The 26,009-nt window shown below is 43.2% G+C and overlaps 2 protein-coding genes across 2 annotated transcripts in view; one reads left to right on the top strand and one right to left on the bottom strand.

Annotated features, from left to right (window-relative positions):
- Nucleotides 1-606: 606 nt before the first annotated feature.
- Nucleotides 607-3,414, bottom strand: MSC (musculin). The gene is made up of 2 exons (XM_019725257.3): nt 2,655-3,414; nt 607-1,803 (listed from the first exon to the last, which is right to left on the bottom strand). Exons 1-2 carry the CDS (start codon nt 3,162-3,164, stop codon nt 1,717-1,719), a joined length of 597 nt encoding a protein of 198 aa, XP_019580816.2. The 5' UTR covers nt 3,165-3,414; the 3' UTR covers nt 607-1,716.
- Nucleotides 2,531-26,009, top strand: part of LOC109444523 (uncharacterized) — a 37,140-nt gene continuing 13,661 nt past the window's right edge. Inside the window, exons 1-3 of the mRNA XM_088799372.1 lie at nt 2,531-2,714; nt 3,929-3,983; nt 7,368-8,978. Of these exons, the coding sequence (XP_088655498.1) occupies nt 7,429-7,974 (546 nt within the window). The 5' untranslated portion in view covers nt 2,531-2,714; nt 3,929-3,983; nt 7,368-7,428 and the 3' untranslated portion in view covers nt 7,975-8,978. The remainder of the gene's footprint in view (nt 2,715-3,928; nt 3,984-7,367; nt 8,979-26,009) is intronic.

The raw sequence follows: 26,009 nt of genomic DNA, 5'->3' as shown, positions 1-26,009 counted from the left end.
ATTGCAGTGAAAAGGGGAGAGAGCAAAGCAAGGAAAATGAGGTGGTGTACATTCAGAATGCTACATAAATATTACTTGAAAAACAGAAAGCTCTACTGAAATACAAATTGGTGTCCTGTTTCATGTTGCTAGTTTTATTTTGCCAGTTCGAATGAGATCCCCCACTCTGGTGGGTGGGCTGTACCGGGTCTTGAGCTCCTTCAGTCCTAAGTATTGGAGTGTGCTTTCGGCTGGAGAAAGCATACTGTGCGTGCGTGTGTGTGTGCGCGTGTGTGTGTGTGTGTGTGTGTGTGTGTGTGTGTGTGAGAGAGAGGAGAGAGAGAGAGAGAGAGAGAGAGAGAGATGGGCACCTATATTACTTTCTCAGGGCCTAATAAGCCTCCAGTTTTTTGCCTTTCATTAACCCTTGCCTCAGCAGGAAGAATTAGAATCATAGAACTTAAGGAGAGTTACATTTGGAAATGCAGTGACCCAAATGTGATCCCCACCGTTCCCCAGACAATGGCCCAACCTCTGTCTAGAGCCGTGTGGGCACCTTTCAGTTAACTTCCAGACCAGACTCAGTAAAAGGCAACAAAGACCACATTCGGACGCACCCAGGGGCACTCACTTTTCACAATGGGTTTTATTATTCATAAAAAAATAAATTTATTTACATTTGCTAATTCCTATGGCAGTGCAGCCTCCCGCAGCGGTGCGTTCCCCCCGGGCAGGGTCACTAAATACCAAACAGACTCAGCGGCTCAGAGGGAGGAGGAACGTGGGCAAGGGAGGCGGTGTTGGAAGACGGGGTGACGGGGGCTTGAGGAGGAGGGTCAGGTGGGGACAGTCAGCAGTCGCACGCGGGTCTGCAAGGAGGTGAAGGAGGAGGGATTAGGGGGAGGCCGAAGGAGACCGGAGCCTGGGGGTGGGGGTGGAGGCTCGAGCCTAGAAGGTTGGGGTGGAGGCTAGACCAAAGCCTGGCTAGGAAGGGGCGGGAGCGAGGGCCGCGCCTGCAGCTGGGAGGCTGCGCGGCCGGAGCGCTGCGGGCAGAGCCGGCTCGGGTGGTCTCTGACAGACGCCTCCAGGGCCCCCCTTGCTGGGAGGGCTCCCTCCTGTCCGCCTGGGGTGCGCTGCCCTGTGGGATACCAACCCCGCCCAGGTATCCACTCTCCTCTCTGCAACTTAAAAAGCTGCCCGTTGTGGGTTTCACGTAAAGACTTCTGTCTTTGAAGCCAACCATCATGGAGAGCGAGTTCTGACCGTGCCTAACCATAAAGGCCCGGGCGGTGCAGAGTCCTGCCCTCACGTCTACTGTGAATATCTGGCTCAGCTTGGAAACTAACGGGAGGCGGCTTGGCGCTGGGCTCTGAAGGCAGTGTGGAGGGGTTAGTCTACTGCTGAAGCCTGAAGTTGGATCTGGGTGCGCGCTCCCCAGACGGAAGGAGGCTCTTTCTGGAGAGGTCGAGTGTGGTGGCCCAGATCCGCAGCAGCTGTAGCCATGGGCTCCCCTCGATGACAGCCACGCCGCCGACACTCGGGCTCTGCCCCCCGCCCCCCAACACACACCCGCCACCTGTCTGTGGTGGTCACAGTTCGGGGTGTGGGGGGTGTGTAGGGGAATCCGATGGAACTTTCTTCCCATTCTCTGGGGGATCTCACGCAGTCTCCCTTCTCTCCGGGACCCCAAACATAAGTGTTTAAGCAGTAATCCCATCGAGTGAGTTTCAATTCGATCTAAGCAGTGGTCCCACATAGTCTGCCGGCAGCGGAAACGTCTTTGGTTTCAGAGTCGGGTCGTCCTGAGACCACAAATGGCCACGTCTGTAAAATCAAAAAGAGCGTCAGATATCGGAGGAGAAACGACTGACACCCAAACCGCTCTCCTAAGTGAACGCCGGGATACCCCTGGCTTTGAGTAGCTTCGATTTTATCAGTGTTCGGGGAATTTTTATGTCTTCTCTCTAAACTAGGACTTTAATTTTACTGGATTTTGATTGTGTGAGATGTGAGGGGTCCACCCATGCTTTCTCCTGAATTGTGCCCTCACGGCGGTTCGGTGCAACTTGCAGGAGTTGGCGATTTGGGCGTTTAGTTCCCTTCCCCCAACACACACACAACCAGCCCTCTGCGCCAAGTACGAACTGGGATAGGATCTTTCTCAAACCGGGAGAGTTGGCAGGTCGGAGAGGGACTTTCCAGACAAATCCCGTTTGGGGAAACCTCTGCTATTCTGCAAGAACTTAAAAATCCAAATATTTTTTAATAGAACTCAGCTTCCCTCCTCGTTTTCAAAAAGTAGGGCTTGTTGAATCAAACCTGTCAGATTCTTAGCTGGACAAAGTCGCATTGGGGAGATTTGCCCTTCAATCTGCAACAGGCTAGTGAACTCAAATGGAACCCAGATTCACCCCGGAAGTAGGATGCTAGCCAATAGCTGTCACTGGACACCACGTACAATGGGTCAGAATGATGCAAACACAGAGCGTGGATGGTCCTCCAGGAAAATGGCTGTCCCCTCCGGTGACTTGGGACCAACTAAACTGGCCTCCTCCCCACCCGCACCAGAAACCCCCTTTCGGCTTCTTCCCAGCGGGCTGACTCTGCCTGGCGCCCAGCGGCGCCTCGGGCATCTCTCAGCGTCTCGCCCCAGGTCTCGCGCGCAGCGCCCCTACCAGGTTCACCGGGTGCACGTAGCCGTTCTCGTAGCGATCCTCCTGAAGCAACTGCCGCAGGTGCGCGATGTAGCTGGAAGCCAGCCGGAGCGTGTCCAGCTTGGAAAGTTTGGTGTCGGGGGGCACCCAGGGCAGGCTGGTCTTGAGCCTGGAGAAGGCTTTGCTCAGCACGCGCATCCGGGCGCGCTCGCGGGCGTTCGCCGCGTTGCGCTGCGACTGCTTGCACTCCGCCGCCGAGCCCTTGGGCGGGAGGGGCTTCTTGCCGCCGCCGCCCCCAGCCACGCGGGGCCTCTTCCTCTTGCAGCCGCCCGCGCCGTCCGCCGCGCCCAGCGCGCACCGCTCCTCCTCGCCATCGGGGTCTTCCTCCTCCGCGGACGAGTTGTCACTGGGCGAGATGTAGCTGCGCTCCGTGGCGCGGAGGGGCGGCCTCTTGGAGGCAGGAACCGGGTACCCCCGCTGCAGCCCCCGCAGCTCCATGTCCTCTGGGTCGCTCACCGAGCCGGTGGACATCACTGCGTCCCCCACGCCCACGCGCGCCCGCCTTCCTCCTCCAGGCCAGTCTCGCGGTCTCCGCCTCGCCTTCCCTCGCGGAGGCTGGGGCCCGACTGAGTTCCGAGGAGGAGATCGGAGACCTGGGTAGAGCAGCGAGAAGCCTCGAGAGTGAGCCCTGCGGCTGACCCGGTAGAGCGCTGCCAAAAAGTCGGCGCCGGGCCCAGACTCGGCCCGCACAACCGCGAGCTCTGCCTTTTGACAGGACTATTTATCTGTCGTGCTCCTGCTCGGAACAAACCACCCCCGGCGAAAAAGAGGGGGCTGGAAAGGGGGGCAAGAGGTGGGGTGGGGGCGTGGAAGGGGTGGGGAACTGCTTTGGTGAGAGCAGACGATCTGCCAGTGGGGGCGGGTCAGGGGAAGTCTCTGCTGAGGCGAACATTTGGGCCAGGGGCCAAGGGACCCTCGGGTTGTCAGTGTGAGATAAGTGTGCGCAGGGCTAGTGAAGGAGGGGACACTTAGAAACCCTAGGATCGCGACCTCTGCTTCCTTCCCAATCTTTTCAGCAGAACTCTTATTTTCCAGGTTCATCACTGATAATGTAAGACCGCCCATCCAAGCCTTGCCGGGCAAAATAAACAGCACCGAGCACCCCGCAAATTGCCTCTCACTTTCCTTCTTTTCCTTTGATATCGCGTTATGATCTATCTACAAAGCACTTTTATCTACATTGGTTCGTTTCATTTTCAAACATCTGTGACTTAAATGTTATCTCCACTTTGCAGAACTTGGAGCCAAGCCGCAGAGACAGATATCAGGGGACCCCAAATCACCACACTGGTAAGTAGTAGAAATGAACTCCAAGTCCTTGGTTAGAATCCCTGCCCCCTCCGTATTTCAGTCGCCTCCCCGCCGTACATCACAGGATGTTGTACCTGCTGTTTTCTAATCTTGAGAGTTCCATGCGTGATTTTGTTTTTAGTAACACAATGCCTAAGGTAGACGATACTGCCCCAACGCGTGGAGTAAATAGTCTAGGGAATCCATTGCTGTTTTAGATTGTGTATTGAAAAGCACGCTCATGGGTGCAGAATGCTAAGTTAGCACAATAGTCCGAGGTAAAAAACGACACAACAGCACCCAGAATTATCGTGTCCCATGCCAACCCCAAATTAAACACCCTGCCCCTCCCCTGAAAGGAAACAAAACTGCCTGCAGTCTCATCGCTTTCTAACTCCAAGGGCCTTTGCAACACGTGGTCTGGGAACGTGTAATTCATTTTGGAGGTACTCACCAACGGGGAGCCACTGAGCGCCTGCTTTGTGCCAGTCACGGGGTTCGGTGCCCTGTGACTGCCCACTACGTAGTTTAAACAACAGCAACAAAAAATCTAAAACAGTAACAAAATAACTTAAACTCTCTGAGGTTGGGGTCCAGTTACTCCCTGAGCCTTCACACTTGGGAGGTCACTTGTCCTTCCCTGCAAACCCTCAGGCTCCTGAATTGAGCGAAGTGCAAGGAGACGGGTGTGCAGTCAGCCCAAGACAGAGCGGGCAGAAGCATTCAGGCCAGCCTCCCTCCGTGGGCGTCTCCAGCAGAACAAATGCGCCGGGCTCAGCGCCTGAAGTGCCACAACAGGTGGCTGGGCCCGGGGCTGACTTCATCAGTCAGGCATCGTTCCACCTTCGTCTCCCTGGCCAAGCCTCCCTCCTGGGGGATGTTTCACACAGCCCCTCCTGCTCACCCTCCTTTGCAAAGGTTTTGTCATTTTGTTGGGGGTCGGGGAGGAGCTTCTTCTGGGATCAGTTGAGTAAAAATGTCACAGGCTCTCAGTTCTCCCTGGGCTGGGAAAACTCAAGGAATATATAACAGTTTAGCAATCTTTCCTGAAGCGCTTGAACTTGAACTTGACTCTAGATGCCTGCGAAGGAGGGAAGCAAAACGAAGGGGGGAGCAAAAAGATGTAAAGATGAGATCTCAGGCTAGCTGTTTCTTCGTCTATTGATGACTTGGAGCTATCAGTAGAAATACATAGTCTCACACGTTAGAAGCAGGCATATAGGTTTTAAAAATCTGGGTTGTTTATACAGGTGCAGAACAAACTCTTTCTTTAGAAAGATTAATGGCTGGGAGAGCGCTAGATTTTCTCTAAACAGTCGCAAAAGCTGCACCCAGCCTCAACGCTAAGTGGGTCATGGACAGTTTCTTTTTCTTGGAGGAACCACCGGGTCCCAACAATTTGTCCTTGTATTTTTCATAGCTCTTTCCTTTTTCCTTCTTTCTCTTCTCATCTCTTCCCTGCCTTTTCCTTTCCCTCCTCTCTTCTCCGTGCCTCCCTGGCTTGTTTCCTTCCTTCTTTCCTTGTTTCCTTCCTTCCTTCTTCATTCCTTCCTCCCTCCCTCTGTTCTTTTTCAACAGAGTAATTTTCTATATTTTTCTTTAATCTTTTCTTCATTTTCCCTTTCCCTCTATTTCTTTCTAGTTATATTTTCATTCTTTTGCTTTTCTTCAAGTTGCAGACCCCTAAGGAAGATTAGGAAATGTATCTTCATATACATTTCATATTAGTATAAATCTGCAGTTTGCTTTAACATCTCTGTAATGATGTATGGCTGCGTCACCTCTTTACGCTTTCAAAACGCTTTTCCTTTTCCCTCTCTCTCAATCATGACAACAGCACCATGAGCTGAACAGTGCAAGTATAACGATCTCTTTTGAAAGCCCAGTTGTTTTAAGTATGTTGGCAAGTTACCACACATTGCAAATGAGTAATAAAAACTTTATTTTTGTATTTCATAAAAGCACATTGAAAACAATTCCTATCTGCCCATGCTTTACAGCCTTTTAAGATTTGTAACATGAATAGACAGTTGTTTATGGTGTACATTGATGGTCTTGAAATTCTTTAATATGTTCTTTTTTTTAAGTAAGTATGCAGTGGGGGTGGGGTTAAAGTGACATTAGAAAACAAACATTGATACATTTAGTAATGTTTTCCAATCCTGGCTTTCCTGCTTACTGGCTGTATGACCTTTAGCAACTTAGTTTATCTGAGGCCCAGATTCCTAATGTATAAAATGAACTATCTATCTTGTGAGCACAAGGAAGCATATGAGCAATTGCCTGGGCCAGAGCCTGGTACGTGGGACATCAATACATGCCAGTTATTTTTGTTGCTATGAGTTGCCTTGGGCAATAGCCCACAGCTGATCAGTGTGGAGGCCCAGCGCTGACCTGGGTTTTGTACTCCAGGGCTTATTCTGGGTCTTAGGTGGCAGCAGGATATTTTCATGTGCTTTAACTGCAGGCTTCTAGGGTCTGGAGTGCACAGTCCCATCACCTGACATTTCCCACGGCCCCATAAGGGACATCACTGAGGACAAATGTATGGGACGGCGTTAGAAACTTTTCCTTTCTCTAAGCTCTCTCACCATAAGGTCATACAGGACTTCTTCAAACCTTACTTTCCCTGTTTAAAAACTAGGATGATACTAACTCAGAGTTCCTGAAGGGTTACATGAGCTTGTGGTACATGCGAAAGCATGTGTTCAGGTGTAACACAGAAAAGGTGCTTAATACATTAAAATATTTTTTAATGTAGGTTTTAGTTTTTTAAAAAAGGGAGAATCCAACTCTGTAGTAAGTACCAGGGGAGGAAGCTGGGAAGGTGAGGTAGGTTTACCTTACAGGGCGAGCAGGGGCTGCGTCTCTATTGCCAACACTGTCATACAGTAGTAAGTAGGTGTTTAGGACGTGGGTGTGGAAATGCATTTGAATGGATAGAGTCCTCTCCACATGAGTTTCCTGGCACACCCCACCACCACCACCGCCTCTTGATGTTGTGAGCAGTCCTATTGGCTGAAGAAATTGCCCATACCTTTGATCTAGAAAAACAAAGAGTCTAGACCAGCACTGGCCAATACAGATGCCAGGAGGCCCCTGAGCACTTGAAATGTGGCTAGTCACATACAGTATTGAAAAGTAACACACCAGATGCTGGAGACGATATGAATACAATACCTCATGAATATGTAAAAGACATTTATGTCAAAGAATGATAAGATTTTGGACCTATGGGGTTAAAGGAATGAAATTATTAATTTCACCTGTTTCTTTCTACAAAGTGGCTAGAATTACGTGTGTGGCTCGCATGATATTTCTGTGGGATCATTCAGGGATTAACTCTGCAACTGTGCATTGAGTGTCTACTGTTTGCTGTGGCAGGTGTTGGGGAGCTGACTCCTGCCCACTCGGAGGGCACATCCCCGTGGGAAAAAGCACGATAATGCGGGGAGCACACATTGCATCACGTCTCTTCTCGCTGGTCCCTGCCATCTTGCCTGCACCTCACCATGTGTATCCAACCTCGTCTAATCCTCCCAGCCCCAGAACATGCGGGGAATCACTTCCGGTTGGATTTCCCGCAGCCCTTTGTAACGGGAAACTTCCCAGGATTGGGGATGGGGTCCCCAGGCCGGACGCGCCACCCTGTGGACATGACATTGGCCGGTGCTCCCGTGACCAGTTCCTTCGCCTTTTGGAAGCTGCCTTGGGCCCAGGGGACGATGCTTGGGCCAAAGAGACACAGGCTATGGGTCGTGAGGAGTGCAGGTCAGTGGTGTGTAGGCCACGTGGTGTGCTGGTCAGCTCTAGGGCACATCCTGTGGAGGCAGGTCACGTAGGGGGCACCGAGGCAGGCCTTTCCCACCCCGTGGCTGTTTCTTCATGTACACCAAGCCCGGGCCCAACTCCAGGTCAGCCTCTGTCCTGGGTCATTGAGGATGTCCTCGGCCTCCCAGAACGTCCCCACGCACCCTGCCCAGGAAGATAAGGAATTCCTGGCACTTGGACCCCATCAGCCACGGCACCTTTGGGAACAGTCATATTCGACAGGAGGAGCCATCTGTCATCAATGACTCAACCAGTTCACTGCTGGTTTATTTAAGAATTGCGGCAAGATTTTTGCCTCCTGTATCCCTGTGAGGCCTTCGTGCGCAGAGGGGCCGGGGCCTGGATACATCAAGTTTGCGGAGGCTGAAAGTGGAAAATCCCTGGTTAAGAGTGAGAAAGGGGAGAGGGAAAGGAATAAAACTTAGAGACCTGGCTTTCTCTCCCACTCAGGACAGGAGAAAAACTCCTCATTGTCTTGAAAACTAAAAATGCACACGGCTTTGGAAAAACACTTTTTAAAGCAGTATCTGTGGGTTCTAGGGAGCGGGTGCCAAGGCCTAACTGCTTTCACAAACCCCAACTGGAAGACTGTGGGACTCCTGCAAATGGCTTTGACTACTAGGTTCTCAGAGTAAGGCGGCCTGGCTCTCAGGAAGAAAAAGCCCTGTGGCCAAAGCCCTTTTGCAGAATCCCTGGACCTCACTGACCAGGAGACTCCTGAAGGAGAAGTCTGTACTGTGGCTCCAGTTTGAGAACAATCTTCTTTTTAAAAAATCCCTTGAGGCAGACTTTCACTCTTAGACGGAAGCTGAGCAACTTCTGTCTCAGGAGATTTTTCCTTTACTGTTGAATCTTATCGGCAATACTCCATTATAGAAACATCCCTTGCCATGTAGCACACAGCTCTGGTCTCCAGGATGTGGTCCCAAGCCTTGTTTGATTTAACCCAGAAGAGCAGTGTGGCGCTTACTGGAAAGAGCCCCCTCTGCTGTGGACATTAGGAGATCTCTGCATTTACCAGCTGAGTGGCCCAGGGCCACTTGCTTGCCTTCTCGGAGCTGTTTCTCTGTGTACAACCCATCTCCCAGGTGGTCCTGTGGTCCTTGAGGGTCAATGAGACTTCGGTGTGCCGGCTCCCCTGGAAATGGTAGAGCATTAGACAAGGTCAGTGATGACGTTATTGTCTGCCTGCTCTCTTCTAGGCGCACCTTCTCTCCCTAACCCTCTCCCAATAATACACCCTGCTCAGAGTCACTCTCATTTTAGCAGCCCTCCAGCCCCGCACCCCACACCCCAACATCCCTTGTAGAACACCAAGTGAAAACTAAGTGCTTCCTGGCGCCAAAGGAAGTTGGCCTGTAATAGATACTTTGTGGTGTCAGAGAGCCGGGATTCTGTACATGTTGTCAAGCAGTCCCTTACCCAGCTCTTCTGTAAAACAGGGGCCTGGCTCACTTAGGAGTACATGCAAACTTTGTTTCCCTAGCTAGCCCCAAGCCCCTCTGACCTCCAATTCTAAAATGAGCTCTCCCAGATGATCTCAGAACAGGGAGATGTTTTGGGAAATGTGCCCACGTTTTCTTGATTGTTTTCCCCCCTTTGGCTTGCTTGTTCTGCTGTGCTCAATTAGCAGACATAATGAGCTGGTTACTTTGCAGGGGAAAACAAAACAAAACAAACCACCCTGCTGCATTCCTCTTTAGGTTGCAGTCTCGAAGGAGAACTCCTTGAGGATGTTTCAAACAGAGCGAGATAAGGTCTCCTCATGCCTTGTTTTATCACCATTCCTCTGTTCTGCCTTAGATTGCCACAGGCAGGCAACTTCCTTGAGGGAAGGAGGAGCAGAATTAAAATAAATGAGGAGAAAATGAAAAGGTGAAACTGTAAGCTCGATGAAGGCAGAGGTGTGTCTTGTTCCTCTGGGTATCCTCAGCGTCTAGCAGCTTATGAAAGGCACAAGCTAAATATTTGATGATTGAAAACTTTCACAAACGCATGAACACAATCCATTCTGCACCCGTAATTAATGGGAGACACACACTCAACCCATTATTTTCCCTCCATTTAACCAATTCAGTTCATTGCTATGTGCTTTACCTTACTGTCAACACCTACAGGGACCCAATTACATTTCTCATTCACTGAATAGACTTCTAAAGAATATTTCCTGTTTTCAAATGTCATTTATAGTATATCTATCTACTTACCATACACAGTACTATACTTGCCACAACCCTGGAGTTAATTCTAAATGACTGAAGAATTTCATTTATTATAGCCATCCAGGTAATATCAAAAATAAAATCTAGCTTTAAATACTATTTGCAATATTTTTTCCTGATTAAAAGAATTCAGAATTTTTATAAAATTGGGGATTTATAAAAATTGCAGAATTTTTATAAAATTGCATCACTGACCTACAAAGCCTCCGATTAAACCTTTATCATACGTAAGGAGAGAAGGGAGCCCTTAAAGGTGCACACATTTAACGGGAGAGCAGAGAAGGGGGATTCAGAGAAAGAAAGGCTGTGACCAGAGAGGTGAGAGGGAAACCAAGAGAGGGTAGTGTTATTGACAGCAAGGGAGGAGTTTCAGGAAATAATGGGTGGGGACTTCCAGTTGAGATGCTATGGTAAGGTCATGTTCTGAAGCTTCCCGTGTGCTCCGAACACATCGCAGAGTTAAGATGTAAAAATAGAAAACTGAAAAGACAGAGCCACGTTCAGAAGCAAGAAAAGTACCTGGGTGGCCCAGCAGTGGCACCGTGACTGAGTGTTGAGTGGGCTCAAGCTCCTGGCAGACCCCCGGGGTCTTCTCCAGGCTGGGGCATCCCTGCAGATAATGAAGGGGACTCTAACTGTCCCATGTGCGAGGGACACTGATCTGGTCACTGCTTAAATTAGGGTGCTGGAGGAGGGCCACCTTAATGAATGAGCCACTAAGGAAGCAAAGGGAAGCAGGCCCAGCCAGCACATTGGCTCTGTGACTGGGTCATTCTCATTCATTTTTTTCCTCTTAATTATGGGTCCCATTTTCCTGCTGCTTTGCATGCCGGTAACTTTTATTTGGATGCCAGACATTGTAAATTTTTCCTATTGGGTTCTGGATATCTTTGTATTCCTATAAATACTCATGTTATTGAGTTCTGTTCTGGAATGCAGGTAAGTTACTTGCAAATAGTATATGGTAATCCTTTTCGGTCTTGCCTTTAAGATTGGTACAAGGAATCAGAGCAGGGCTCCTTCTAGGGCTAATTATTCCCCTTACTGAGGCAAGACTCTTCTGAGCACTCAACCCAGTGCCCTGTGAATCAGATTTTCCAGTCTGGCTGGAACAGGTATTGTTCCTGGTCTGGTGTGAGTTCCTGGCAATGTTCCCTTGAATCTTTTTTGGTGGGTCTCCCTTCAGCCTCTGCTAGTTTCCTCATATGCTTATGTTGATCAGCGGACTACTCTATGGGGACCCTCTGCCCATCTCCAGAATTCTCTCTCTGGTGCTCTGTTCTGTGAATTCTAGCTGCCTCGTTCTCTCGTTTCTCAGTTTCATCTTCTCAGCTCAGGAAGTTGGCCTGGGTCCCTGCTTTCTGCTCCCCAGCCTGGAAACCTCTGTCATGGCAGTAGCTGGGGCAGTTCTAGCAATGACAGGGCTTCCTTTGTTTGTTTCCCATCTCTCAGGGTCCACTGTCCTTCACACCGTCATGCCCCATGTTTGCAGAACCATTATTTCGTGTATTTTGTCTCTTTTGTGGTTGTTTCAGTTGGAAGGGCAAGTCTTGTTTCTGGTATTCCATCTTATCCATAAGTGGAAGTCTTTGGAATTACACCTTAGCAGGCAACCGTTTTCTTTTTGTTTTGCTTTTAAGGGTGTGAGTTACTTAAGCATGCTTATATGTTGAGGAAGCGATGAACGATATTTAAAATATGAGAAAACAGAGAATAGCGATGGGCCAAGGTCCCAGAAGAGGTAGAAGGAGATGACAAAGAGAAGAGACACCTCTTTGCCTGCAACGAGATGAAAATAGATAATGTAGAGTGCCACTGTAGGTGCCGCTGGAGGTTTGTAATGGGAAGAAAGAGAGGTTAGCCCCTCATGGTATCTGTTTTCTCAGTGCACTATATATTAAGGTTGTCAGCTTGGTCTAAGTGAGTGAACATAAGGTATCCGGATTAACAGAAGTGGGGAGTAACTGTTCTGGAGAATATAAGAAGGGTCTCACTAGCTTTAAGGAAAAGTATTTCAAAGCAGTGGAGGGGCCTGGATGAGGTTGGCTGATAAGCTCTCACACCCATTAACAAAAGTGAAGTTTCCTAGCATCGTGGTTACTGTGTAGTGGTTTTCAGTTAGAAATCATTGTATCTCGCTTGTAGGATTGCCTGTTTACACCTTTGGTAACAAGGACCTGCAAGAACAAGCTGATTAATGGGTTCGTCAGGTGTTGATGGGACAGAGACACAATTTAGGAACATGAAGTTTACAGGAGATACTTAGAGATTCAGATGAAGCTTCTGTTGTTGGGGAACCATGGTTGCAGCAGGGAGGCAAAATGAAGGCATACTTTTATTACACATTTTTTTCTTTTTTCTTTCGAGAATCAGTAGAGAGGGAAGGGTTTGCAAAGATACAGTACTGCAATGTTACACAAGTCCTGAGGGTACCATTGTCCATGTACGATGTGGAAGACTCTCTATTATATTTTTCAATTGCACCTTGTTTATGTAAAATGGCCTCGAGACCAAAGTCCATAAATGCATGTATGCGTGCATGCATACGTAAACACAATGTTCAAAATTTAGGCTACCTGGAGGGATTAGCAGATTTCTTTCACTATGTCCCACAGCCATGTAGAACACAGCAAATATTGGGTACTTTAAATCAATAATAAGCCTCTGATTTCTCAATATGAGCCATAGGGTACTAACTGACATGTGATCTATAGTTTAACGGGGGAAAAAGGTCGAGTAGGTCCTGTTGGTCCCTCACTGCCCTTATTTTCTCCTTCTGTACCCTAAATTTCAGTATCTTCTCAAATTTTGTGATGAAGATATTGAGGATAAGGGAGATAAAGTTCCCTGCCAAAGTCACAGAGATAGTTGAAGGGGAACTCAGATGTCTAGAATAAGAGTCTTGTTACCATGTCGTACCTACGATGGTGACTTATATGTGTCACCTTGGCTGGGTCACAGTACCCACGTATTTGGTCACACATTATTCTAGATATTTTTGTAGACGTATTTTTAATTTTTTTTTAGCTAAGCTTAACATTTAAATCAGTAGACTTTGAATAAAGCAGACTATCTGCCATAGTGCGAGTGGGACTTAACCCATCGGTGACAGTCTCAACAGAAAAAGACTAACTTCCCCAGAAGAGGAGGAAATTTCACCAGAAAATTCCTGCCTTCAGACTTGGACTCCAATGCTTCCCTCTGTCTCCAGCCTGTTGACCTACCCTGCAGAAAATGCTCTTGGACAAAGCATGTTAAACCCTAGAGAATTTAGTAAGCAAGATGATGTGTAATGCTAAGTACTCTGTGCCTCAATTGGGAGTATTTAAATTACAAAGGGATAGTGAATCTCATAGTTCTTGAAATTTAGTCTTCATTTTAGAAGTCATGGAAAAATTAGTCTAGCCAGGGAGGAAAATGCCCCAAGTAACTATTAAATATCAACACAGTGACTGTTCATATTTTCTTTTAATATTATTATGCTACTGGGTTGAAAAATATTAATTTTAATTACATATGTTTTCACATTGCTTGGATGGATATAACCACTGAATCCTTTCTTTTGATAGGAATATAATTCTAATATCACAAAATTCACCATTTACAAATGTGCATGGAATTCAGTGGTTTTTAGTATATTCACAAGATTGTGCAACCATTACCATTGGGTATTTCCCAAACATTTTTAGCTTGCCAAACATTTTTATCATCCCCAAATGAAACCTGATAACAATTAGAAGTCACTCCCTACCTCCTGGGAACCACTTCTCCACGGTCGGAAACCACGAGTCTTTCTGTATCGCTGTATTTGTCTATTGTGGATGTTATTACATGAATGTGGAATCATCGAATTCTGTAACCCATTCATATAATAAGCCACAGACCTGTTGTGCCTGGTTTATTTCACTAAGTATAAGTTTTTTCAAGGTTTATATATGTTTTAGCATATATTGGTACTTCATTTTCCTATGACTGGATAATATTTCATCATGTATATATACCAAATTTTGTTTATTCATTTAATTCTTGGACATTTGGGTTGTTTCCACTTTTTGACTATTATGAATAATGATGCCATGAATATGCGTGTATAAGATTTTGTATAAACATTGGTTTTCAAGTCTCTTGGGCATATATCTAAGAGTGGAATATATCTAAGCGTAGAAAGCTGAGTCATATGGTAACTCTATTTAACTTTTTGAGAATCTTATCAGATTGTTTACCAAAGTGGCCGTACCATTTTATATTTCCAGAAGCAATGCAGAAAGGTCCCAATTTCTCTACATCCTCACCAACACTTTTTATTGTCCTTGGTTTTGATTATGCCAATGTTTTGTCATGCCAATGGGTGTGAGGTGATGTCTCATTGTGGTTTTGATTTGCATTTCCCTAATGACTAGTGATGTTCAGAAGTTTTTAATGTGCTTTTTGGCCATTTGTGTCTTCTTTGGAGAAATGTCTATTTAAGTCCTTTAGTCAATTTTTTCATTGGATTGTTTGTCTTTATGTTGAATTGTAACTGTTTCTGAATACTACATCCTAATCAAATATATATGATTGGCTAACATTTTCTCCCCTTCTCTAGGTTGTGTTTGTACTTGGTAGTGTCCTTTAAAGCACAAAAGTTTTTAAATTTTGACTAGTCTAATTATTTTATTTGTTTGCTTAGGCTTTGGGTATCATGTCTAAGAAATCGTTATCTAATCCAATGTCACAAAGTTGTTCTCTGTGTTTTCTTCTAGAGTTTTATAGTTTTAGTTCTAAGAGTTTTATAGTTTTAGCTTTTATGTCTAGCTCTATGGTTGATTTTCAGTTAATTTTTATCTATGGTGTGAGATAGGGATCTGACTTGATTGCTCGCATGTGGATATCCACTGGCCCCACACTGTTTGTTGAAAAGACTGTTCTTCCCCCATTGAATTGTCTTGGTACCCTTGTCAAAAGTGAATTGATCGTAAATGTAAGGGTATGTTTATGGACTCTCAATTCTGTTTCGTTGATCTGTATGTCTATTCTTACACTAACACCATAAAGTCTTGATTCCTATAGCTTTCTCATATGTTTTCAAATTGAGGCTCTTTTTAAAGATTGCTTTGGCTATTTTGTGTGCTTCAACTTTCTGTATGAGTTTTATGATCAGTTTGTCAGTTTCTCAAAAATAGCCAGATGGGATTTTGATAGGGATTGCATTGAATCTGTAGATTAATTTAGGAGAGTATTGTAACAATATTAAATTTTTCTGATCCATTAACATGGGATATGCATTCATTTAAGTGTTCTTTACTGTCTTTCAACAATGCTTTGTGGTTTTCAGGATATAACTTTGGCACTTCACTTGTTAAATTTAATCCTAAATATTTATATTTTTGGATGCTTTGGTAAATGGAATTATTTTTTAATTTCCTTTTTGGAGTGTTTATTGCTAGTACCTATAAATACAATTGATGTTTTTTGCATATTAATCTCGTACCCTATAAACTTTCTGAACTACTTTATTAGTTCCAATAGTTTTTTGTAGATTCGTTAGGATTTTCTATATGTAGATTATGTCATCTTCAAATAGTTTTACTTCTTCCTTTCCAATTTGGATGCCTTTTATTTATTTATTTTTGTCTACTTGCCCTAGCTAGAACTCCAGTATATGTTGAATAGAAGGGGTGAGAATATATAATACATCCTTCTCTTATTCCTGATCTTAGGGAAAAAGTATTCATTCTTTCATCAATAAGTATGATGTTAGTTGTGTGTTTTAATAATGCCCTTTATGACCTTGAAGTATTCGATTTCTAGGTGTTAAGTGTTTTTATCAGGAAAGGATATTGAATTTTGCAAAACACTTTTTCTTTTTCTATTTAGATGATCATGTAGTTTTTCTCCTTTGTTCTATTGATATGGTTTGTTACATGTTACATGTATGCTTTTGGATGTGAAACCAACATCGCATTCCTGGAAAATTCTAATTGGTCATGATGGCTAATCCTTTTTAAGTGTTGCTAGATTTGGTTTGCTAGTATTTTATTGAAGATATTTGTATCTATATATCATAAGAGATAGTGATGTTTTTTCCTTGTTATGTGTTTCTCTGTTTTTGGTATCAGTGTAATACTGGCATCATGGAATGAGTTAGGAAGTGTTTCCTCCTCTTCTGTTTTTTGAAAGAGTTTGTGAAGGATTGGAGTTTAGTATTCTTTAAATGTTTACTATAATTCAGCAGTACATTCATGGGCTTTTCCTTGTGGGGAGTTTTTGATTACTAATTTAATCACTTGTCACAAGTCTATTCAGAAACTTTGTTTCTTCTTGAGTCAGTTTTGGTAGTTTGTGTCTTTATCTGAATGTGTCTACATTATCTAGACTATCTAATTTGTTGGCATATAGGTGTTCATTGTATCACCTTATAATCCTTTTTATTTTTGTAAAGTCACTAATAGGGTCCTCTCTTTAATTTGTGATGTTTGTAATTTGAGTCCTGTCTCTTTTTTTTGGTCAGTCCAGCTAAACGTTTGTTCATTTTGTTGATATTTTCGAAGAGCCAACTGTTGATTTTTATTCATTGTCCTTTATTTTTATATTCTTTATTTTATTTGTTTCCAAAATAATTATTGTTTTCTTCCTTCTGCTTGCATTCGGTTTAGTTTTTTTGTTTTGTTTTGTTTTTTCCTTATTTCTTAGTGTGAAAGTTTAGGTTATTGATTTGAAGTGGTGTTCTTTTTTATTCTTTTTCAATATAGGCATTTACGGTTGTGATGGATAATTTTATGTGTCAACTTAGACTAAGAGATGCCCAGATAGCTAGGAAAACATTGTTTTGGGATGTGTCTGTGAGGATGCCTCCAGAAGAAATTAACATTTGAATCAGTCAACTGCATGAAAAACACCACCTTCACCAATGTGAATAGGTATCATTTAATTCTGAGAGTCTGAATAGAAGAAAGGGTGGAGGAAGGATGAATTCACTCTCTCTGCTTGAGTTGAGATTATCCATCTTCTCCTGCCCTTGAACATCAACTCTCTTATTTCTTAGCCTTTCAGACTAGAACTGAATTATACCATGGGCTTTCCTGGTTCTCCAGCTTGCAGATGACAGATTGTGGGACTTCTCGGCTTCCATATTCCTGTGAGACAATTCCTAAAATAAATAACTAAATAAATACACATGTATGTATATATATTCTATTGGCTTTCTCTGGAAAATCCTAATACAAAAGATACAAATTTTTCTCTAGCACTTCTTTCAGTTTTCTTCCTTAAATTTTGGTTTATTGTGTCCTTATTTCCTTTCAGCGAAGTACATTTTAATTTCCTTTGTTATGTCTTCTTTGACTTGTTGATTTTTTTTTTTTTTAGGTGTTGTACAGAGGGCGCCAGATAAATGTGTACACGTTTTAAGAAAGGAAACAAACTGTATTAAAATTGTAATATTCAATATATGCCAATAACAAAAGATTAATACAAGTCATGTGTATACATTTTTTTGGCACCCTTGGTATATGTGAGTTTCCAAATATCTGTCTATTATTGGAGGAATACATTGTATTTTATCAGTTCTTTTAAATTTATGGTCTATCCTGGAGAATGTTTCATGTGCATTTGAGAAGAATGTATATTCTGCTGTTGTTGTATGGAAAGTTCTGTAGATGTCTGCGAGGTCAACATGGTTTATAGTAATAATACTGTTAAAGTATTTGATTTCTTTGTTGATTTTCTTTCTAGTTCTGTCCATTATTGAAAATGGAATATTGAAGTTCAACTACTATTGTTGAATTTTTCTCATTATTTCATTAATTCTGACAGTTTTAGCTTCCTGTATTTTGGGGGCTCTGTTGTTAGGTACATGTAAGTTTATAATTGTCATATTTTCTTGATGGATTGCTCCTTTTATTTTTATTATAAAACGTCATTCATTAATCTGGCAAAATGTTGTTTTAAAGTATATTTTATCTGTTATTAATATTGTCACTCTAGCTATTTGCAAAGTACATCTTTTTCTATCCTTTTATTTTCAAACTGTCTTAGAATCTACAGCATATCTTTTGTAAATAGCATGTAATTGGATTTTTTCCCCATTTTGCCATTAATTTTAAGTAGTTGAGACCATTTATAGATAGTTCAATTACCAATGAGGTAGGATTTATGCCTGCCGTTTTACTACTCGTTTGTTTGTTTGTTTTTTACACATCTTATGTCTGTTTTTATTCCTATCTTCTTCCATTATTGCTTCCTTTTGTGCTAAATAAATATGTTTTAGTGTCCATTTTATCGTGTTTCCCTGAAAATAACAATCAGCTCTAATGCATCTTTTGGAGCAAAAATTAATATAAGACCTGGTATTATATTATATTATATTATATTATATTATATTATATTATATTAATTATATTATATTATATTATTATAGACCCGGTCTTATGTAATAGTAAAATAAGACTCGGTCTTATATTAATTTTTGCTCCAAAAGACACATTAGAGCTCATTGTCTGGCTAGGTCTTATTATCGGGGAAACATGATTAATTCTCTTGTCATTTCTTTTATTATATATTTTTTTGGGGTTATTTCTTTTTGGTTGCCCTGCGGATTACAATTAACATCTTAATTTATAACAATCTATTTCAGATTAACACCAACTTAATTTGAATAGCGTGCAAAGCTTTGCTCCTCAGAGCTCTGCTGTCTTCCCCTTCTTTGTCCTGTGATTATCATACAAATTGCATCTTTATACATTGAGAGCCCATCAGTACGGATTTTTAATTTTTGCTGTATGCAGCTGTTTTTAAAATCAAGTAGGAGAGTGACCAACAACAAAAAAACATTTATACCATCTTTTATATTCACCTACGTATTAGGTTGGTGCAAAAGTAATTGTGGTTTAAAAGGTTAAAAATAATTGCAAAAACCGCAGTTACTTTTGCACCAACCTAAGAGTTACCTTCACCAGTGCTGTTTTTTTAAAAAAAATTCATCTGGATTCAAGGATTTTCATTATTGTTTAGTGTCCTTTCTTTTCATATTGTAGGACATCCTTTACTATATTTTGTAGGCAGGTCAACTAGTGACAAATTTTCTCAGTTTTTAAAATATCTGATAATGAATTAATTGGCTTTTCATGTTTGAAAAGTGTAGCTTTGCTGGATGTTGAATATTCTCTTTTCAGCAATTTGAATATATCATCCAACTGCTCTGTTGTCTCCGTGGTTTCTGATAAGAAATCAGCTATTAATCTTATTGGGGATCCCTTTTATGTGATGAGTCCCTTCTCACTGTTTTCAAGACTCCCTCTTTGTCTTTTGACAGTTTTATTTTGATCTATATCTGTGTGGATATTTGAATTTATATACTAGTTTGTTGAGTTTCTGGGATGTGTAGATTCATGCCTCTCATCAAATGTGTGAAGATTTTAGTCATTTTTTTCCCCCCCAAATAGTCTTTCTTCCTCTTTCTGCCTCTTTTTTTTAGGACTCCCATAATGCATATAGTGTTTTTGATTATGTCCTACAGGTCACCGAGTCTCTTTTGTATTTTTAACTTATTTTTATTTCTGTTCCTGAGATTGGGTATTCCTAATTCAGCTGCCTCGTAGTTTACTGGTTCTTTCTTCTGGCTGCCCAAATCACCTGTTGAAACTCCTTTGGTGAATTTTTTTCATTTACGTTTATGGGGCGTTTTTTTGTTTTGTTTTTTAATTTCAGAATTTCTGTTTGTTTGTTTTTAATAATTTCTGCCTCTAATGATATTCTTTATTTGGTGAGATGTTGTTCTCATACATTCCTTCAGTTTTTACACACGGTTTTCTTTTAAAAGTGCTTTGAACATATTTAAAATAGCGAATTTAAAGTATTTGTCCAGCAAGTCCAATGTCTGGACTTCCTTAGGGATAGTTTTCTATTGGTTGCTTCCCCTTCCTCATGTATGAGTCATACTTTATTATTTCTTTGCATGCCTCATAATTTTTTGTAGAAAACTGGACATTTAAAATAATATAATGTGGAAACTCTGGAAATCAGATTCTTCCTCCTGTCCAGGGTTTGCTGATGTTGGTGTTTGTTTAGTGACTTTCCTGCACTAATTCTGTAGTCTGTATTTTTTGCCATCTGTGGCCACCTAATTTTCTACTTGGTTAGCTTCATGCTCCCACAGTGATTTGACAGACATTTCTTTATATGCCTGGAACCTCCCAGTCCATGCTGGGGGCCTTTGTGTGTGTGTGTGTGTGTGTGTGTGTGTGTGTGTGTGTGTGTGTTGGGGCACAGCTTTAACATTTAGCCAGACAGTTTACGTTTCTGCCTTCACTTCCTACTTGCACAGAGCATCAAGATCAGCTACAGGAGAGTCGAGGGCCTTTCCTGTCTTTCCAAAGATATGCACAGCTCTGGGAATGTGCACAAACTTATATGTGTTTACTTTCTTGATTCCCAGGAGCATGTCAGAGCTTTTCAAAGCCCCTATGGAAATCTTATTCCTGAGCTTTTCCCTTTAAAACTTTTGATTAGCCCATTCTTTTCCTCATCTCTCATTTGCCGCCTTTGGCAGCTTCAAACTTAAACAATTGCCTGTAATTGTTTTTGGCAAATGCACCTGGAAAAAAATTTTTTTGCACTGAGTGAGCTCCCTCCAGTAGCTGGCAGGCTGCACTGTTTTCACTGTGATTGTCAGCTGTCAGTTTTCAAGGCTACTGTAGAGCCACAGGGGGTGGGGAATGGGAATAGGACAAGTTAAAAATGCCACAAAACACATTGTTCTTCCTGAGATTTAGCTTTCTTTTGTTCTTGAAAAACCACTGTTCAGATTGCCGAGAGCCTTTGGTTAACTTCTAGCATTCTGAAAATAGTAATTCTGACAATTTTTGTGAGTTTTCTCATTACTTTTATGGAGGAGAGACTTTTACTCTGCCATTTTTGCTGACATGTCCTTTCCCCCTGAATCTTGATGTAGATTATATATTTTGTGAGATCCAATGGAAAGGGTCATAAATCAAGTGCCAATTCTCCTGATTACGTGTAGGAAGGAAAATATTAAGAGGTCCCACATATGTTGAGGAATTCACATTCAATCTTTTCTGAAGTTTTCAACTTCTCTTAGTGCAAGAATCAGAGCAGAGCAGGGGACCCACACAGCAACTAGCTACTGGGATTCAGCAAATTATCTTCACATCGCTTGTCTGTCACAGCCTCCTATGTAAACCACACTCCTGTGCATTTGTATTTTTGCCTCTCCATCTTTCTCAATAGCTTCTCTGTGGTTAGAATTTCCATGGCAGGGGCTGAATTGTTCCCTTGAGAGAGTCTGGCCTGGCAACAGCTGTGCCCGAAAGGCTTAGCCTCCATATCCAAGAGGGAAAGCTACTCAGAGGAAGGGGTCGGCTTTAACTATTTGCATCTCTGATGATGATAAGTTGATATGCTCTAATACTTTTGTAAAACAGTTCCTAGGTGACTAAAAATAAACAGGACATATTTAATTTCTTTCTGTAATTCTTACCTCCCTATTACTTTCACATACAAGCCACTATTACCAAGTAGCAATGGTCAATTTAGTATGCATTCAATCAATACATTCTGTGATGAACCCAGCTGATAAAAGTTCTTTCAGCAAGGACATGGTGAGTACCTGCTATGGACTAGCGTGTGATTAAATATTTTGCCATCATTCTCCCCGAATTCCAGGATTTTCCCATTCCTTCTGTATCCTGGTTGTGAACTATGGACTATGAAATTGACTTTATTTTTACTGCCCCTTGATTCTTCCCATAAACACAGAACAAAGTGATCCAGATGTCACATAGAATCACATAGAATATTCAATAATGTGCGCGCCTCTCTCTCTCTCTCTCTCTCTCTCTCTCTCTCTCTCTCTCTCTCAGTGAAATAGAAAAATTACCTATAAAACCAAGGAACAATAAGTGAAGATAATTTTTTAAGCTCATCCCACTTCCTAGTATGAGACAAGGCATACTGGAGAATACTTATCCATTCTTTCTTCACTGGTTTTGCTCAACATCAAGAGACACATTCAGATACTAACTTGAGCTATGGAGATCATGGGGAAATTCTCCTCTTGAAAGATTCCACCTTTACATCAAATGTTTGCGAGATAGCATTTAAAAAATGCTTCATCAGTTTATGTTGTAGAGTTCAGAATTTCCTGGTTTAGTATTGGAGGAAGAGAGATGGCCAAAGCTCTCCTATTTGCTGTCTGTCACCTTGCTTCCTCTTTGCACATAAGCAGATGTATTCTGCACGTGGCTTGATACTCCCAGTTATGTGGGGGAGGGTGGGAACTCTGACAGCTGCCAGGACGGCCGCACTGGTGGACGGCTGGATGCAGGTGCGTGGACTGACTCAATTTGACAGGCTTTAAGGCTTGCATTATCTCTAGTGTTATCCAATATCCTATGCAATAAGGCCCTTGAAAACAACAGAAGCAGCACAGTTCTACATATTTTATTCACCAGGGCATACAGCTCCATAGTGTTCACTCAGGTCTACGTGGATGAAACATCTGCAGTATGTTATTTTGTGATCTGTGTGGTCACAACAGCTCAGGAATTAAATCATGCACCTGACATGATGATACTTTGCTATGTGCGTGATTTTCTTTTTGCCTCTATTCTATATATGACGTAAAGATTAGAAGTCTTCAGTTTATGTAAGTTTCTTGCTAGAGGCAAAGGGTAGGTAGTAAGTGCTGGGTAAGTTATTTTTCTGGTCCTATTTTGAAGCTGTAGCATGTCAGTGCATCTCTGATTCTGAGATTCTGTCTTCAGTGTCAAAGGACAGAATTAATGACCTTCCACCACTAACTACAGCATGGACCCATCGCTTAACTTTTGAAAATCTCTAGTTTCTTGGCTGTACATGGAAATTCATAATCCCTGCCTGGCAGGATCCCAAGGTGGTTTTGAGAATGAAATGGGAAGAATTCATGTGAAGGTCGTTTAGAAGTGGCGGTTAGAGGCAGACAAGAGCTAAAGCTTACCTGTCCTCCCTGTCAGGCTGTCACCTATAGAGAGAAGAGTCACGAGCCAAATGGAGGTTCAAAGGATCCCCTTTTTAGGAAGACAAGTGGTGATTGACATTCAGGGCTCCGGGAAATCTACATTAGAGGATGTGGATTACACCTGAGGCTGAAATTGGGCCCCGCCCTCCCCGCCTAAATGAAAAGCCCTGTAGTTGCACAGCTTTCCAGGCCACTACTACTTCAAGTTCAAGGACAGCTTCTGGAGGGCAGGAGGCGCCCGGAGAGAAAGGCAATCCTGCCCGCTGAGTGGAGCAGACCCTCCAAGAGTGGATTAGTTAGTCCCCAGAGACGGGCCGTGCCGTGGCTCGCACCGCAGTGGGAGCGGGATCTCACTGCATGAGCACAGGACCGTCATGAAGAACTTGATGTCATGCCCCAGTGACTTGTGATCTCCCTGACAGAGAAACAGGTGCTGCGAAAGTCAGGCTCCTACCAAACGGATGAGCACCCCTCCTTCCCTTGCGGGGGTGGGACAAGTCAAGGGAGGAAGAGACTGGGAGTATCGACTTCATCTGTCTGCAGAATGAGGAAGAGATTGGACGTTTCCCCCTCTGTGGCTTTATGAGGGAGAGCAAGGGCGCCCTGCTCTCACCCCGCCATGGCCGTGAGGCATGCAGATGGATGGGTCTGCCTTCAGAGGGTCTGCTTTAGTGAGAAGCCTGAGGAAATTGGCTAACCCAGGTACATTAGATGCCAGGTACATTAGTCTTTACAGGAAGAAGGGACCAAGGGCAGGTCGGTGGTGACTGACTCAACTGGTTGATGTCAGGGTCTAGCTGTCTGAAAGATTAGGTCCAGAAAACAGCACACTCCCCAGGGAGGGCAAGATTTTGGGGCCAGGCGGGGCTGGGCTCCCGAGAGCAGCATTAAGGCCACTGGGTACTCGAGGACTAGGGGCGTGTGCTCTCAAACAGCCGGGGAGCAGAATGGATGTGGAAGAACTAAAGATCCTAATTCGTTTAAAGCCATTTTCTTTAAATATAGAATTATAGTTATGATTTAGATAATCAAGGTGAAATCAAGTCATTAGCTTGAGTTTAACTGTGTCCAGCAGGAATAGGTCTTTCCTTCCACCTGCCCTTAGACGGCTCTTTCTCTTCTCTAGTATTTACCCTTTAGTCCTTATTGTGGAAACAACAGTCCGGGTTCCATTGGGGAACCACCGCTTTCAGTCCACATGGTAAAGATGGGGCTGGTGGGTGATCTGCTGACTCCCACCTGGCCGGCCAGAGCATTTCATTTTTCCTGACCCCAGAAACTGGTTCAAGGAGGGAAGGGCATGTGACCCCATCCAGGCAAGTGACACCCTTTCCTGGACCTTTTGGAAATGAAAATTCCCGTTGCTGGAGAGATTGCAGCTGACATGGTACGATAGAAATGCAGAGCTTCTGTTGGCCATCTTGTCATCATGAGGAGGGCGTTGGCTTGAGAATAAAGCCAGCCCAGAGGAAAATGAAGCAGAAAGATGGGGAGAAGCATGTTTCTGAGGACGCGAACCAGCCATGTCTTCAGCCCCGTCCATACGATTTTCAGATATGTGGTCCAGTACTTTCCATGCTTGCCTTTGGTTCTCTTTAAAACAGTTTAACTTAGGTTTCCATGATCTGAGGTCAAAAGAATCTTGAATAATACGTGTTCTCTTTTTCCTTGGTACCTCTCAAGCATGTTAACATGTGAGTAACATTTTTCTTCCTAGTCTTCTTTTCTTTATTCATCTCAGTAGATCCTAACCTGAATAATGAAGCAAAAGATCATATTGTGTTTATCAAAGGTTGGGAGAATGTTCTGTTTTTCTACAACATCAGGCTACGTTTTTTTGTCCAAGACTGTCTTTAGGTTCGTGGTGTGATAATATCACAGAAGAAAGCTTTTGCGTTATGTATTGTGTATCACTAGCTACCCCAAAACTTTGTGCTTATCACAACAATTATTTTATCATAGCTTATGATGTTGGCTGTCAGGAATTTGGCTAGGCATCAGCTGCGTGATTTCCCCCCACCGCCCATGACATCAACTGGGGTCACCTGCAGACATTGAGCTGATGGCTGACCTGGTCTGGACAGTCCAAGATGTCTTATGCCTGCGTCTTGGTGGGGATGTCTGGAAAGCTGGGTTCTACTGGAACCCTCTTCCCGTTTAGTGTTGGGGCATCTTTACATGTTCTCATAATTATGGTGGCTCAGGACTTCATGAGTGATTGCTCCGAGAGGTCTTGGATGTAAGCTGCAAGACTTCTTATAACCTAGATTCAGAAATCCAGGGATGGTATTTCTAACTCTGATGGAAATAAATGTTGTGGTTCTAGTATAATGGGAGAAAAGAAGAGACATACATAACGCTCGTACTTGGAATTACTAACCTCTGGGATTTGTTATTGTTGGTCAAGCAAGTTCCTAAGGCCAACACAGATTCAAGGGGGAAAGGAATTAAACAATTAAACTCCGTCATTCAGTGAGAAGAGCAGTAAGGCCTTTGTGGCCGTCTTTATACAGGGCGGGGTAGCACTGGGAAGAACTTGAGCTTTGGGATTGGACAGACCTGTCTAAGAAGGACTTCATCACCCCCTACCTGCATCTACTTAGCCTTCATTTGTAAAATAGGGGATAATAAAACCTCTCTTACAGATTTTTGAGATTCAAGTGAAATAATATGTGTGAAATGCCCTAGGACAACGCCTGGTGCATAGTGGTCACTCAGTACATTGTACTGTGTTTCCCCAAAAATAAGACCTAGCCAGACCATCAGCTCTAATGCGTCTTTTGGAGAAAAAATTAATATAAGACCCGATATTATATTGTATTATATTATATTATATCATATTATACCCGGTATTATATTACATTGCATTACATTACACTATATTACATTATATAAGACCCGGTCTTATTTTAATATAAGACCGGGTCTTATATTAGTTTTTGCTCCCAAAGACACAGTAGAGCTGATGGTCCGGCTAGG

The sequence above is a fragment of the Rhinolophus sinicus genome, chromosome 7, assembly GCF_057876585.1.
Source record: "Rhinolophus sinicus isolate RSI-liver-muscle chromosome 7, RSI-T2T, whole genome shotgun sequence".
In the NCBI taxonomy this organism is placed as follows: Eukaryota; Metazoa; Chordata; class Mammalia; order Chiroptera; family Rhinolophidae; genus Rhinolophus; species Rhinolophus sinicus.
The sequence above is the reverse complement of the archived record's forward strand: the minus strand, read 5'-3'. Positions and strand labels throughout refer to the sequence as shown.